The sequence below is a fragment of the Brassica napus genome, chromosome C3 (assembly GCF_020379485.1).
Source record: "Brassica napus cultivar Da-Ae chromosome C3, Da-Ae, whole genome shotgun sequence".
Lineage (NCBI taxonomy): Eukaryota > Viridiplantae > Streptophyta > Magnoliopsida > Brassicales > Brassicaceae > Brassica > Brassica napus.
The window spans coordinates 53,898,287-53,914,703 of record NC_063446.1 but is presented as its reverse complement, the minus strand read 5'-3'; the positions used below and the strand labels follow the sequence as shown (position 1 = coordinate 53,914,703).

At 33.8% G+C, this 16,417-nt stretch overlaps 1 protein-coding gene, 1 long non-coding RNA gene and 6 other non-coding genes across 8 annotated transcripts; all 8 read right to left on the bottom strand.

Annotated features, from left to right (window-relative positions):
- Nucleotides 1–1,434: 1,434 nt before the first annotated feature.
- On the bottom strand, nt 1,435–3,039 carry LOC125583172 (ferredoxin--NADP reductase, root isozyme 2, chloroplastic-like). The gene is made up of 3 exons (XM_048749774.1): nt 2,895–3,039; nt 2,028–2,438; nt 1,435–1,965 (listed from the first exon to the last, which is right to left on the bottom strand). The coding sequence occupies exons 1-3, from the start codon at nt 3,037–3,039 to the stop codon at nt 1,616–1,618; spliced, it is 906 nt and encodes a 301-aa protein (XP_048605731.1). The 3' UTR covers nt 1,435–1,615.
- A 10,662-nt stretch (nt 3,040–13,701) lies between these two features.
- On the bottom strand, nt 13,702–16,147 carry LOC111204666. Its single transcript, XR_002657174.2, has 2 exons — nt 15,409–16,147; nt 13,702–14,194 (listed from the first exon to the last, which is right to left on the bottom strand). It is a non-coding gene; the product is annotated as an uncharacterized LOC111204666 (long non-coding RNA).
- On the bottom strand, nt 14,516–14,609 carry LOC125584900. The gene has a single exon (XR_007321805.1). It is a non-coding gene; the product is annotated as a small nucleolar RNA R38 (small nucleolar RNA).
- Nucleotides 14,775–14,868, bottom strand: LOC125584899. Its single transcript, XR_007321804.1, has one exon. It is a non-coding gene; the product is annotated as a small nucleolar RNA R38 (small nucleolar RNA).
- On the bottom strand, nt 14,938–15,014 carry LOC125584930. The gene has a single exon (XR_007321828.1). It is a non-coding gene; the product is annotated as a small nucleolar RNA snoR20a (small nucleolar RNA).
- LOC125584927 lies at nt 15,072–15,146 on the bottom strand. Its single transcript, XR_007321825.1, has one exon. It is a non-coding gene; the product is annotated as a small nucleolar RNA snoR64a (small nucleolar RNA).
- Nucleotides 15,196–15,349, bottom strand: LOC125584975. The gene has a single exon (XR_007321868.1). It is a non-coding gene; the product is annotated as a small nucleolar RNA snoR136 (small nucleolar RNA).
- LOC125584990 lies at nt 15,365–15,450 on the bottom strand. Its single transcript, XR_007321882.1, has one exon. It is a non-coding gene; the product is annotated as a small nucleolar RNA SNORD25 (small nucleolar RNA).
- Nucleotides 16,148–16,417: the final 270 nt, after the last annotated feature.

Here is a 16,417-nt window from a genome sequence, read left to right as displayed (position 1 = left end):
TGCAATAACACATCTGAATTAAGTTACAAAAAAAGAGAGAATTGGAAAAATGGGACACTTTGAACTTTTGTTTGTCATAATAAGACTTCTCATACTTTCAGCAATTATGGACATGTTTTACCCTTCTTTAATGGGAAAAATAGTAAATTGAATTTTAAAAATGTAAAAAAATATGAAAATTATTGGAAACATAAGTATGACAGTATATATGTTTAAACTTTTTTAAAAAAAAAATTGGAATCATATTTTATTTTATCTTCTAGCTACAGTTAGAATACTCATTCTGTTAATCTACCTAGTTTAATTAGATGTCTGATTCTAAGTTTTAAACATAGACATATCAAGGGTATATACCGTAAACTAACTTTTCTTGTATATTCTAGCAAAGATAGAATCGGTTACGTTATAATCAAGAAAGGTGTTTTTGTTCTACCTACAGCTTGATAACGATATATAGCCACAACTCAATGATATAGGTTGGTTATATTACGCGACATAACTTGTTCTGCCTTTTACCTTATATGGCGCCTACAGGAAGAATACATTCCTCACCTACTATACGGTGTTCTGCTTAGGTAGTGAACATATTCTAGGCAAATCGTGAAAATATGGAAATTCCATACTCGGTTAAAGAAGTTTCCTAAATCTAAACTAAATCTACCCTAAATCTCTCAAAATATATTTGAGAATATTTTCTCCACGTTCTTCTCCTCCTCCTCCTCCCACGATCTTTTTCTCTTCGTTTGTGTTTCTCTATTCTTCATCCACAAAGTTATCTCTTCTCTCTATCAATACAACATGGTTCTAATCTATGTTAAATCTGGTGAATGGGTGTCTAGTTGCAGTGAAGAGTGGAGTTTCGTGGTAGACAAGGAAAGGCGTGGTCGAATGATAACATTAGAAACTACTACTCCATTGGAGAAGCTCAAGAGGATCGTGTGTGATGAATATTATGGGGTGGACCATAATTTTCTTAATACCGATTTCAGTTATTCGATGTTGAATCAAAGAGGGAATCCTCCAATTATTATCACCAATGATCGGCAAGCAACTAATTTTGTGGCGTATGCAAAGTGAGATTGATCTACTACCTTGTGTGTCACGTTCTCTGGTTTGGGTGTAAATCAAAAAGAACGAGTCAATATCGATTTGAATAAGGAGTCGTGTGATTCAAGTAATGTTGAGGATGAACCAGTTCTTAACGGTCAATATCGTATGCACAAAGAATGATGGCCAGAAGTGGAAGAATGCATATCGCATACGAGTCAATATCGATTTGAATAACCAGTTCTCTTTTGTTCGAATTTCAGAGACAAGAAACCAAATCTCGGTTTGGTTTGGTTTCTGCATGCACACATTCGCTTTTATACACCATACCAAATTCTAACTCGAATCGTGCCAGATTATTTGTGGGTTTAAGACCAAAACAGTCTATAAATCACAACAAAAATGCAATATTCCAACAACTATATGGTTTTTCGAAAATTCATACAAAAAATAACCTACATTTTTCTTGGTTAGACCGGTTCGGATATCTTTTGAATTATTCTATAAAACGTTTGGTTGGGGTTTATGGCAGCACATGTAAAACTAAGATAAGATTATTCTTCATGACTCATGTCATTACATGGTTCGTTCTCTGAGAATACTCTTCAATCTTGTCTTGCACGTACATCTTCCCGCCTTTCTTGTTCTTCTGTTCTCTGCTCAACGCCTTGTCGAACCTAAAGTTATCCGGGTGGTCTTTCAAGTACTTGTTGAACTCATCATCGTAGAGAAGGATGTCGGTGTTGGCCACACCTACGAAGAGCCAATCTAAACCGCCAAATTTGTAGTTTGGGAGGTTTTCCATGAACATTCGACGTAGGTAGCCTCTGTAAGGAGCCACTCCTGTTCCCGTTGCTATCATTATGTGCGTCACGTTTGGATCATTCTCTGGTAGTAGCATCACCTTCCCAGATGGACCTGGTTTCGAAAAGTAAACTTTAAGTAAACATAACTCTTATTTCAATGGTTAGATTACATACCTGTGATTTGAATCTTGTCTCCGGGTTTTGAATCACATAGGAAGTTGCTGCAGACTCCGTTCTTTGAAGGGTCTTCTTTACCAGTCTCGGGATCGTAATAAACAGCTCTGCGTACACACAAACTCGCTGTTTTACCGTCAAAGAAGTCTCCATACCTCGTTGATGCAATAGAGTAAAGGCGCACATTGTGCGGAGCTCCTGGTTTACTTGTTTTCTGGGTCAACGCCAAGGAAGATGACCATGACTTGGTGTTGAAGCTTATGCTATTGTTATGCTGCAGGATGAAAAGCGACACAACACAAGCAAACGACGGTTTGAGATCAAACTCAGATGAAATGAGAAAATCAAGCAAACACAATCTAAAGGAATGTGACTGGAGAGCCAGGGGAAAGAAAATAGAATCCAAAGATTCTGTGTACAAAGACAGGTCATGGTTAACCTTATGAGAGCTTTTTGTTTTGTTTACTAAACACTAGAGAAAATAGGAATCTGTAAGGAGAGAGAAAGGAGGGATCACCTTGAAGACAGATCTTGTAAGTGAACGTTCGTTACCAATTGAAACAGAGACAGCAGCAGCATGTAGTGAAATGAAAGTTACATGGGATTAAAACTCTCTCCTGATATGAAATGAAACATGTTTTCCTGAAAAAAAAAATTCAAAAAACTCGTTAATGGAGGAGGAAAACAAAAGAAGATTAAAGATCATAAAACTCTGCAATCCAATAAATTCAAAAGCAGATTAATCAAATCTAGGGTTTAGAGAAGGGATCTCTTAAGAGACTCAATAGAAGAAATCACATACTTAGTGTGAAGAAACGTGAGATTTTGATGAAATTGATGGAAGAACACTTCGATTTAGCAAAGAACTCGTAACCCGAAACTCGTTGAGGAAGAAGAATTCAATTTCGTTGGATGTAGTGTTTGAGAACGAAGAGTAAAATGACCAAAACGAGGTTAGAGACGAAAGGATTCGTGGAACTCTGATGAAGAACTCGTAACCGATAATGGCCATGGAATGAGTGAAGAGAAAAAGACGGAGAAGACGAGATAAAAAATAGGTTATTAGATTAACCCTAAACCCTTTAACCGTGTTCCTTTTTTTCCCTTTTGTTTTTACCTATTTTTTTAGTTTTATTAATTAATATTAAATAAATTACGAAAATTATAATTTATATTTAAAATTCATATTATTTGGTTAATTACAAGAGTATTATGGTATTAACAGGAAATAAAATCCTAGTTTCCAAAATAATCTTCAAAAACTCTTATTAAGACAAATCAAACTTCAAAGTGTCTATTTTTTTCAATTTTCCCAAAAAAAAATCTAGATCAATGAATATGAAATCACTGAAAACCGTTTTGTTTGGTATGGTAAAATGTAAAAGTAATGTGTCCACATGCAAGTTTGGACCAATGCATTAATTTCACGCGTAAAATTGGCCCCAGAAAAACAGTAGTACCTTTCATTTTACAGGGTTATACCATTGCATTTAAATTTCACATTTAAATCAAAATCTAAAACTCAAAGTCACATGTCTTTTAATCTACAAAAAAAAAAACAGTGATGAAAACTAGCAAGTTCAATAACAATTTTTTTTTTAATAAATTAATAGTGAAAACAATAATTTGGCTATGTACGAACCTTATTACACAAAGCGTTAAAAAACTAGTGACCAGAGGAATAATTCTAAAGTTCTCTGAGTCTATTTTTCACCAATCAGGTTTTTTCTAATTTTAAGAGTTCTAAAGTTTTGAAAGTCATTTTCTGTTTCTTTCTCTTCTTTTTTTCTAAAGAAATTTATATAGCCTCATTTATGTGGTATCTTTACAAACAAAAATTGATTTTTCTTTTATTTTTATTGTAAAAAAAATTATCTTCTCCACAATAACTAAAATATTTATTCTACTTTATATTAATTTTATTATAAAATTTATTTGACACTGCAAATTTATTGGATAAGTTTTGGTTTCATATATGTCTTTTCTTTATTATTGGCATAATTTTATATTTATAAGAAAAGATTTAAAATATTATTTACTGTTTTTATGATTTTGATTATTGATGATATATTTTTAAATATTTAAAATAATAACAGTTTTAAGTTAACAATCAAAATCTCTACGGCTAACAGTCTAAAGCAACAATGTAAAGCGAAAGACTATACCAAGGATCCATAGGGTCCTTTAAGAGAAATAATTTTTTATTTCCATTCCTTCTTGTTTCTTTTATTGTAGAGAAAATATAACAAATTTGTTCGTCATTAAATTTGATAAGAAACAATCATTCCTCGTGATTTCTACAATTTTATTTTTTTATGTCTCTTTCGGTTTGTTTCTATTGTTCCTATAATTGTCACGAGTTAGATTCTTAAATGAATTTGTTAGTTATCATGGAATATAATGTTTCAGGAAAAATATAGATGAAAAAAAACAAGTTAAATTAACAGCAAAAAGCCCAATTTCTCGAGCCACAGGTAAAATATTATTTTCCACACCCTCACGATCTCTTTATTTTCAAAACGTTTTGCTATATACTGGTATTTAAAAAAAAAAGGAAACTAGGCCCAATAACACTAAAAAATTATAATTCACTAATTAACCAAAACTACATCCTCTCTCCTACATTTTCTTCTTATCTCTCTCTATTCTCTCTCCCAAAATCTAATTTCCCAATTTTTTTGGTTATTTGGCAAATAAGCCCTTAAACAATTGATTTTTTTAATAAATTGATTTCAGTCTGAGAATTTCCCAAAGTTTTTGTGAGTTAACTAATAGAAAAAGTGGGCAAACGGCCAATTCATATATCAACAGAGGACAGAAGTCCCGATCAGTACATACACTTCATACATGTGCTAAAACATACATCAGCTCACGCTTTTTTAAAAATTTCATACATCAATCCACACTTTTAGGTTAATTCATACATTGACCATCTTGTCGTTAGTCAAATTATAACGATGTCTTATGTGGAATTAATGGGTGATTAAGTGGATTAATAGGTTTATTACATGGATTATTATACACAGCTTAACCAAAAACGACATCGTATTTGGCTCTAATTAAACTGTGTCATTTTGTTTTTTTTTTTCGAAACAAAACCCATTTTTCTCGTTTATGTCGCGATAGAAGGGAAAAAAGCAGAGTTTGAGAAAGGGAGAAACGAAATTGTGAAGAAGAATTGCGAGGTTAGGTGTGACAAAGACGATTCAGAGGAGCTGAAAGCACGCATAAGAGAGAATAGTTGGACTGAGGTAAGTTCAATCCTATTATCTGAGAAAATGGGTTTCGAGAGCACACAAGGTGTTCGATGAAATGTGTCAATGAATATATTATTATGATTTTTTTCTGTAACTGATGCGTTGTATAATTTTTGCAGTGGGAATAATGATATCACGTTTATTATATACTACGACGGGAAGTTTGAGAATTTATAAGGAGGTCTAACCTATGTTGGTGGAAAAATTCATCATCTTGAAATCGCTCCTCAAAGTCTATTTGGTGGTGGGATAATCTCGGCAGATATTATTGATATGCATGGGCAGCGAGTTTGGTTCAAGTTTCCTTGCGAATGATTATCAGATTTGAAGGTGTTGTATGATGGTGGTTTAAACTTCCAAAAAATGTGTGATGCTACACAATATGTAACGACAGTGGAAATCTATCTTGATCACCAGGACGTTAACAATGAGGCTGAAGAGAGTGAATCAGCTTCGCAAGATGCTCAATCAGCAGCGCAAGATGGTGAAACTGATCCATAGGATGATGCTGGTTCGGGAATAGAAAGGAATGAGGCCCGAGATAATAGTGAACCTGACCCGTGGGATGAGCGTGTAGAAGAAATATAGCTAGAAAGGCCCGAAAGAGAGCATTGGAGATGATAAGCGATGAGTTTGATGAAAAAATTGCAAGGATAAAAGACTACAAAGAGCAAATCCTAAAGTACGTTTTGTTTTTTAATTTTTTGTTCTAATTTCAATTGAGGTTTTCTCTGACTTATTGGTTCGTTTTCTGTAACAGAACAAACCCTGGGTCTACGTGTGATGTTGTAACAACCATTAGAGATGATGGTGTTGAGATCTTCGACAAGTTTTATGTTTGTTTTAAAGCTTTGAAGACAATATGGGGAACTTATTGTCGACCCATTATTGGGATTGATGGGTACTTTATGAAACACTTCAAAAGGACAACTCCTTGCAGCTGTGGGACGAGACACAAACAATCAAATATATCATGTTGCGTGGGGCATTGTTCAAGTTGAAGACACCGACAACTGGAAATGGTTCATTCAAAGGGTGAAATATGATTTAAACCTCCAACATGGTCAAGGATTCACACTTATCTCTGACAAACAAAAGGTAAGCTTCTTAATTGTTTTTTTCTGAATTGTTAAATACATATTCTTACTATTTTCATTATTTTCAGTCTTATAAAGGTTGTCGATGAAGAGCTTCCTCACATAAAGCACCATATGTGCACTAGACACGTATACGGGAACGTTAAGAAGCTACACCCCAACATGCCTAAGTTTAAGAAACTGTATTGCACAGTGGCAAATAGCTTCAACGATGGTGATTATAAAGCGGCACTTAAAGAGCTTAAAGCATTTGACTTTCAGATATATGATTACTTGATGGTGAGAGATCCTAAAACTTGTACCCGTGCATTCTTCAGCATCACTTCTACTTGCGAAGATGGATTCAACAATTTCTCAGAGTCTTACAATAGCGGTCTGAAGAAAGCCCGTTCTCTGCTTTTAGTGGAAATGCTTGAGACCATGAGGAGAAAAGCAATGGTTAGAATTGAAGTGAGGAAGAAGAATTTGGTGAAGTATAGGAAGAAATAGAGTGAAAAGGTGGCAAACACCATCACTGAAGAGGAGGAAAAACACAAATGGTGTAAGAAAAGGACACCTGGTCCGAATGGTGTTTCACAAGTACATGAGAACAATGCTTCCTACACTGTCAATATGGACAAGCGAACATGTAGCTGCAGAAGATGGGACCTCACCGGGATTCCGTGTCGTCATGCTTTAAAGCTGATTAAAGATAAAAAGCTTCATGTCGAGGATTTTGTGGCAGATTGTTACTTGACCACTTTGTGGAAGAAGCAATACAGTGATTCAATTACTCCGATGATTCAATTACTCCGATGATTCATTGTTATCGATGTGGTATGGAAGGGCATAACTCTCTATATTGTAAGCATGATGGAGTCCCTAACAAACCGAGAAAGACTTATCCAAGGAAAAAGCAACAGCCCTCACAAGGAGAGACAATGTCAATTGACCATGGTGAAGCTCTGGGACCAAGTCAACCAACACAAACATCCAACTAACTTCAGGTTTGCTCTCTTAGTTAGATTTCACTCATCACTAGACTTGTAACACTGTCTCTTTTGTCTCTTTTTCAGGTTCTCTTGTTTATTATCACTACAAAAAATCCCACATTCATATCACAATAACATAGCTCGTTTTACTGAACTGCTATCGTAGATAATATTAAAAATTTTGTACTCTATAACATCATTAGATAAACGCTATGAAAAAAAATTTAGCAAGCAGAGACCTTAAATCAAGTTTTCTGCCAGACACTTAGTGAAAATCACAAAGTTCCCTCTCATCTCTGTGATCTCTCATTTTTCCTCTCTCATCTCTCTCATTTTTCTTTTTTTCTCTTAGAACCCTAAGAAAAGTGAGCTTGATTCTACATATCCTAAACCCTAAATCGCTTCTCCCATCCGCCAATTCATCGCGTTTTCCATCTTCAAAAGCGAGGTCTGAGTCGATAGTGAGCTCAAACCGAGGAAATGTATTCTTGGTTTGATTTCGTGTTTGCTTTGATTTCGAGCCTCGGCGTTGTGCTATCTAGTTGTCTTCTATTTTCTTTTACGGTTCACTCTCCCCTGTTTGAAGAGTGGTGAAGGGACGGGTTTCAGTGTTTCCATCTTTCCTGCTTCTGGTGTTTGTGGTCCGCATTTGGGCATGTGGTTATGCGACAGAGCACTTGTCTTTTCCCGATTGTGGTTATGCTAAATCAGACTCGAGCTTTTTTCACATCCGTTTGACTTACTCTAAGGCTTCAGATGAGCCCCAAGGAGCGTCTGAAACAATACAAGAAAGAAAGAAGAGGAAAACATGCATATTGAGACTCTACAATCATTTTTACTTGATTCATCTGTCCATCTAAACAAATGATTCTTATCCTACAGAAAAAATCCTTAACTATAGTTAAACCAAACACAGTTAAATAGACTTATCTTAGAATAAACACAAATAATTAAACAAAGTCCAATTTCTTACTTCTTCATTGCCATTAGTACAACCATGGAAAAGTATTTATGGGTTTTTCAAGGTTTTAGATGTAAAAATCACAGCGGCTTCTCCATGCTTCCTACAAGAACTCGGAAACCCTCTTTCTCTTTCAACCCTTCGGCAACTCCAATTTGCGCTCATCGCTGCTCAGTTATCACTCAATTAAATAGAAAATATACACTCAAAGCTTGCTTGGAGACAAAATTGATTGTATTTACCTGTACCATACAAGGAATTAGGATTAGATGAACTAGACATTAGCGCTTCTCTCTCCCTCTCTCTCTCACTCTCTCTCTCTCTCTCTCTCTCTCTCTCTCCCTCTCTCCCTCTCTCCCTCTCCCTCTCCCTCTCCCTCTCTCTCTCTCCTCTCTCCCTCTCTCCCTCTCCCTCTCCCTCTCTCTCCCTCTCCCTCTCCCTCTCCCTCCCTCTCTCTCTCTCTCCAAGTATAATAATCCACGTAATAAACCTATTAATCCACATAATCACCCGTTAAGTTCACATAAGACATCGTTATAATCTGATTAACGGCAAGACGGTCAATATATGAATTAACCTAAAAGTGTAGGTTGATATATGAAATTTAAAAAAAGTGTGTTCTGATACTATTGTTGAATCAGGTTGGGTTAATAGACTTTGAGTTGGGTTAGGTTGTTTGATTTTCAAATCAAATTTAGTTTTAGGAAATTACAAATTGACCCTATCAATTAGTATTAAAAACAATTAAAGGCAATTATGTAATTTCCACCCATTTTATATCGTACATGAGGGATGGCAAATGATAAACGTGGTGATGTTACTACAATTCTTATATTTGATATGTTTATCACTATATTGGACTATACTTGTATAGATGACAAATTTTTTTCCCAAAAATAACAGTTAAACATAAATCATATATTAAAAAGTTATTATAATATCAATATTATTTATAAGGAAAAAAATTTGTCAGCTACACCAAAAATCATATAATATGGTGGAAAACATTCAATCTATACTATTAAAAGGGAAGGATTCTTAAAAATTCTACCTATGAAAGGTTGTTGGACCTATTTACTAGAAATTTAATATTTGATATTTACCTTAATCAGTCAAAATATATCAATATTATTAAAATATGATCTTTCCTAATATTACTCCTACAATATTTCTGTATCCAACAAATTAATGTCGTAATCAGTTGAATTAGTTATGCTTTTGTCTATGTTATTTAGTTAATCACCAATCACATGCCCCATCGCCGTCAACTCATAAGTGGGTCTACATATGGATTCCATTAGTTCATACCACACAATCTTACTTGTGCCATCAATACACATCTATTAATCCACACATTGCATAATTATCAAACTAACACATACTCTATTCTAAGTTTCAAGCAATCCGATGCTAGCCATCATAACCAAATTACACAATATTAATTTTATGAGAAATATATGTGTTTCCCTATCTGAAAATCTCTCATACACAATATGCACATCTTAAATGTAACCAATAACAAAAACTATCACAACAAAGTATACCATTCTAAGTTTGTATACCAAACCATTATAACCATCCGAAATGATTTATATAACAATCTAACCTTCTTAAATAATTTTAATATTATTTTATGATATTTAATTATTCATTAATATTTTCTAGATTTAAATTTGACACAAAATATGACATACTCAAAAACAATTGATAGGTAGTATTAAAACATAAATTATAGAAAAATATGACATACTCAAAAAAAATTGATAGGTAGTATTAAAATATAAATACATTTAACAAAAATTATAGAAAAATGTTTAAAACATAATAAAATTATCAATAAAAAACAGGTTAAAATATGGAGGAAGATGCGAGATATGGTACTTGGGACGCGGAGAGGATCCGTCATCTATTTGGAGAGGAAGATGCTAACCACATCCTGGGAATGAAAACAAACTTGCAACGATCTGATGCAGTGGTCTGGGGTTGCAGCAGGAGTGGGACCTATGATTCACAAAGCGGCTATAAGCTTTTGAACCTCCTTCACACGATAGAGAACCCGATGACTGTTCCGACCTTACCTCCTATTGAGACAAAGCTGTGGTCGAACCTGTGGAAGGTAAAGACATTACCTAAAATCAGACATTTTATGTGGCGGGCACTAGCTGGAGCATTAGCAGTATCAGAGAGGCTTGGGACTCAGGGTATAAACATTGACGCCACTTGTAAGATGTGTCTTGCACAGCCAGAGACCATTAGCCATGTTCTGTTTCACTGCCCTGTTGTCAAAGAAGTGTGGAGAATATCAGGGCACCTTATTCCACCTGCAGGTTTTGCACGCAACTCTGTATTTCTCAATTTTCATCACCTGCTTGAGACTAGCAAGAAGAGTCGTCTAGAGGAGAAAACTCGCTTGGTGTTTCCATGGATTCTATGGCATCTATGGAAATCGAGGAATAAATGTGTTTTTGAACAAGTTATCTCAGGGGCAGAGGAGATATGGGAGAAAATTCAACTAGATGCTGAAGCTTGGCGGGCTGCTAACGTACCTGACAGGGAAGTCATTAACCAGATGTCGGGAGTAGCTTCTCTTGCAGGCTGGCAGAAGCCGTGTCCAAGTTTCATCAAGTGTAATATTGGATCGTCCTGGATTGATGCAAGCCGTAACTGTGGAGTAGCTTGGTTGACAAGGAACCATTATGGAGTATCTTTGGCTCACAGTCGCCGCTCATACTCTGTTGTACCATCGCCACTGGAGGTGGAGCTATTGTGTTTCTACTGGGCCGTAGAAAGTCTCTCAACAATGAGGTATGAAAAAGTGGGTTTTGAATCTACTTCTTACTTGGCAGGAGAAGCAGTTTTAAATCCTGAAAATTTTCCTCATTTGAGTGGTTTGATTGGAGCTATTAGAGAGAAGTTCTCCTTGCTCAGGCTGTGGTCTATAGCTTATGTTCACAAAGAGGCTAACCGATGCTCCGATGCCATCGCTCTTAGTGTTACAAGAGATCATCGCTATACTTCTTATATTGCGAAGGATGGACCTGGTTGGTTGCTACAGATGATTCTTGAAGATGCGGTTGGAGCGTATGATAATTACTAATTCGGTTTGTTGGAACACATCATGCTTGTCAGACCTACATCATGTCACTCTCACCTGGGATGGTTTTGCAGTGGGGAGCTGGGGTGTGTTTTCCTTTATTTTTTTTACGTTTCTTTGTTTTGTGGGTTTGGAGTCCTGCTGGTACTCACCATGCTCTTTTGTATTGCTTGCGTTTCAATTTATTATGTAATAGATACAAAGTGTTAAAAAAAACAGGTTAAAATATATAATAGTTTGTTTTAAATTATACTATTAAAAATAAAGCAAAGTAAAATAAGTTAAACAAACGGGTTAAATAAATAAACGTGCGGTCAAAATTATATGAAATCTTCAAAATTTTAGTCTAATTTAAAATAAAAAAAATAAATCATATAAATAACTTTAACGTAGATTATATAAAAAGTTTAAAAATATATAAAGTATGAAAAAATTATTTTTATTACATAAACAAAATTTTAAACCGAATATTAATCCCGCGCTTTTAAGCGCGGATCAAAATCTAGTATATGTTAATATGTTAATAACATCACCATGTTTATGTTAATCTATGCCACATGTACAAAGTAAAAATTAATATGGTAAAACTGCACAATCAAGTTTAATTGATTTTAGCACTAGTTATTGGGATCAATCCATAATTTCTTAAATTTAAAATTTAATTTAAAAACAAATTAACCTGACCCAACTCCAATCTATTTACCCGGCCCGACCCAACAATAATCTTCCCCATTAGTTTACCCACGAGATTTTAGGGTTCATAATGGAGAGCTTTGGCTTTAGAAAACTGAGTATTAACTATGTAACTTGAGAAGACAGAGTAATCGTAAGAAGATAAAGAATCTCTATTGTAATACTCTTTGAATCTGAAACACATAGGACTGCTTTGAGCTGTAGTGTTGAACGTGTTACAATCTTAAAAAAATAGCAACTCCACTCTCGAGGACTCTTAGCCAAAGTGTAAAAATTAGATTGAGTGTCCATTTCCACTGTCTCGATGTTCTCCTCATTCTTCTGCAAGAAAAAAAAACAGAGGAGTTAAAAATAGCTAGTACATTCTTTATCTTTTGTGTTGCAAGATTAGATTTTGAGATTTGGGTTAGATCCATTACGCGGTAAATGTTGTTGGTTTGTGTTTTTCGAATTAATGTTCTTGGCTTTGTGGGGTTTGTTGTAGATTGATGTAACTTTTCACCCTAAAAAAACTGGATGTAGATTAGTGGGGGAAATGAGATTATTTTTGAGTCGGGCGGGTAAACAGATTTGGGTTGGGTCGGGTTAATTTGTTTTTAAATTAAATTTGAAGTTGAAAAAATTACGGATAGACCCTATTAACTAGTGCTAAAATCAATTAAACTTGGGGAGTTTTACCATATTAATTTTTACTTCATATATAAGACATGAATTAATGTAAACGTGGTGATGTTATTGACATATTCGTATACATTATACATTGGATGTTCTTCATCATATTATATTACATTTGGTGTAGCAGACAAATTTTTTAAAATAATTTGTACAAAATATAGTACGTTTTCACAGCACCTTGTTTCCAATTTTTTTTAGGAAAAAAAATTTGTTAGCTACACGAAATTTACGCTAATACGGTGGAAACTATCCGATGTATGAAAATGTGTCAACAACTACACAAAGTTTAAATTAATATATGTCACATGTGCGAAGTAAATGATAATAAGATAGCAACATCATAATCAAATTTAATTGATTTTAAGCTAAATTAATGGATTCAATCTGTAATTTATTAAACTTAATAAACTTAATGATTTATTAAGTTTAATAAACTTGATGGATTTTGTTATTAAACTTAATAATTTATTAAACTTCTTTAATAAACTTAATAAATTTATTACTTAATTTAATTTATTTAACTTAATAAAATTAATAAATTTAGTAAACTTAATAATTTAATAAACTTAATTAATATATTTAAATAAAATTAATAATAATAAATTTATTAAGTTTATTAAATTATTAAGTTTATTAAATTATCAAGTTTATTAAATTTCATAAATTTATTAAGTTAATGTTTATCAATTTACTTAATTTATTAAATTTATTAATAAAATCAATTAAATTTATTAAACGTAATAAATTATTAAGCTTTTTAAGTTTAATAAATTATGGATCAACCCCATTACTTTAACTGAGAATCAATTAAACTCAATTATGATATTACTACCATATTATTATTATTTATTTCGTACACGTACTATGTATTAGCATAAATTTTATGCGGTTAAGACATTCTCATATATTATATGATTTCTACCTTATTAGTTCAAAAACTTTTCTTTTTATTTAACTAATCGTCAACTTTTCATTAACCAATTTTACACCATACTAGTGTTTCAACCACAAACACAAAAAAAGATCAATATCATCTAGAATCACTACTTGTGTAGCTGACAAATTTAACTCATCAGCCACCATATTGACTCATTGACATCAGTCTCCCAAGGATTTGATTGCTGCACCGGACCAAAGCCTCATCACCTCTTGGTGAAGCTCTTGGCTGTACTCAAGACTACTGGTCCGTTGTACTCAAGACAACTGGTCCGAAAGCTTAGCTCCTATGCCATCCAAAAACACAACACCTACATTTGACCGACCAACAACTACTAACGCAAAAAATAAACATACTACTCCAGAGAAAATTCTTAAGCTAACCTACTGATTCCATATGACTGACCAATAAGTAAATGAACCTGTAGCTTCTTCACCAAAAGAGGCATCTTGTTGCCAATTTGGTTGGACAAAAACGGTTTCCTAAATAAATGGAAATTATATTCATTATATAATGAAACATGAAAAATTAGAAAATTAAACAACAGCAATAACATATTAAAATACGAGAGTTAGCATATGTTCTGAATGCTAATTTTTAAAAAAAATTAAAAATAAAAGAAAATAAAATGTTTTTTAAGTATCAAATATTGCTATTTCACAGGTAAGCTCTAATGTTCTCATCAGTACTCTGAAAGGTCTTGACTATCTACACAGGCTACAAAATATATTATTAACATTGTGTAACCATATTTAACAAACGGTATAGAACCAAAACAAAAAGAAAAAGATAAATGTTGTTTGTGATGTGTCAGGTTACAAAAGACTCAGCAACGGCTTTAAAAGCCTAAGCCAGGGATAACTGTATTTTGATTTTTGATTCTCATCATCCACATTCTCATTCTACAACAATTAGTTTTACAAAAAACTTAGCAAACAAGTAAAAGATTTTAATAACACAGAGAAAGCCTCAGACCGTCCTAGTCCATTAGATGCTTTTCAATAACCATATTTAACAAACGGTATAGAACCAAAACAAAAAGAAAAAGATAAATGTTGTTTGTGATGTGTCAGGTTACAAAAGACTCAGCAACGGCTTTAAAAGCCTAAGCCAGGGATAACTGTATTTTGATTTTTGATTCTCATCATCCACATTCTCATTCTACAACAATTAGTTTTACAAAAAACTTAGCAAACAAGTAAAAGATTTTAATAACACAGAGAAAGCCTCAGACCGTCCTAGTCCATTAGATGCTTTTCAACACTGAAATTTCAGTAACCATTCAATCTAATCATCACAGGCTTTTCAGAGTAATCAGACATAAAGACAAAAAACAAACAACGAGTAACCAAAAGAAAATCATCAGATCTTCCTATACAAGTGAATCATAATACTCAGATTATCTTCTGAGAATTCAACAACTTGGCAAAGTGTTCCTCATTTGATCAAATCAATAAGCAATTATTAAAAGATAAAACTTATAACATATTGTTCCCCGACGTCCTAAGTACATCATTAGAATTGACGAACAGGATAGCGAGGGGAACTAGATTCAATGTAGGCTAAAACATTCACAACAATGCTTCACATATTAATCATTCAAAGCATGATTCAATATAAAAAGATGTAAAAGCCACTACTATAAAAATTTGAAGAACTCAGTCCCTTAGATGTTCATAATGAATGCGATCATTACCGCTATCATTACAGGTCTGTAAATTGACTCATCACTGTTCTTCCCCACAAACAACTACTACAAAACAAAGCAGCAGAGATTTAGACACAACTTAAACAAGATATGTAGTCGCTCAAGTTTCGATCCCGAATCGGCACCAAACTAAATTAACAGTATGATGCTGTGAATTGATTAGGGAGGAATATGAAATAACGAGAGCAGCACGATTGATATTGCTTCAAGGGAACGAATCATACGGGAACGGACAAATCCCATCGACTATCTGATGAAGCCAAAAGTAAAACCTAAACAAAAAAAGGGTTTCGATCAAAACACTAGTTAATCGGAGGAAGAACTGTGTGTTGAGATTGTTAGCGTTTGTGTAATTGTTATATAGTGGTGCAGTCTCCGTAAGGTGCTTGAAGCCCTAAGGATTAGGGTTTTCAGTGTAACAGTGTGTAAATGACGAAAGTAACCTTGGGCTGTAATTGTAGGATTACGATTCTCTTTAGTAGAACGGCCCATTGTTCATGGACTTTGTCTCAATGAACCGCAATACTGTATTGGTTTCGGCGTTTTAACTGTCGACTGTTTGCTTGTGGAATTTTTGGTCCAGGACTAAACCTTTTTTAGCACGACAAGAACATGTCAATTCATTGTCTGCCTGTCAATTACTAAGTTTATAATAAGGATAAAAGATTTTAATGGTGATGAAAATTCAAACATGAAGTTTCCCTGTAAACGTCTCTATTGAATGAAAGTGAGGAGCAAGTAGTACTACTCATTGTCTAGTCATGATATACATCCAAACGTGATGTGTTTGAAGAACGTACCATCTCGTCTGCTGCAGAGTCCCGAAAAAAGGTGTAATTATTGGATAGAAGTTGCTAAAAATTGATATATGTTATAAAAAGAACTGGAATTTATTTGTATCGCAGGAATTTAAATAAGGGCAAAATTTTATACCCGTAGAAATTTTAACACTGATAGAAAGATTATTATTAGAGAGAAGAGAAGAGTGAAATGGTAT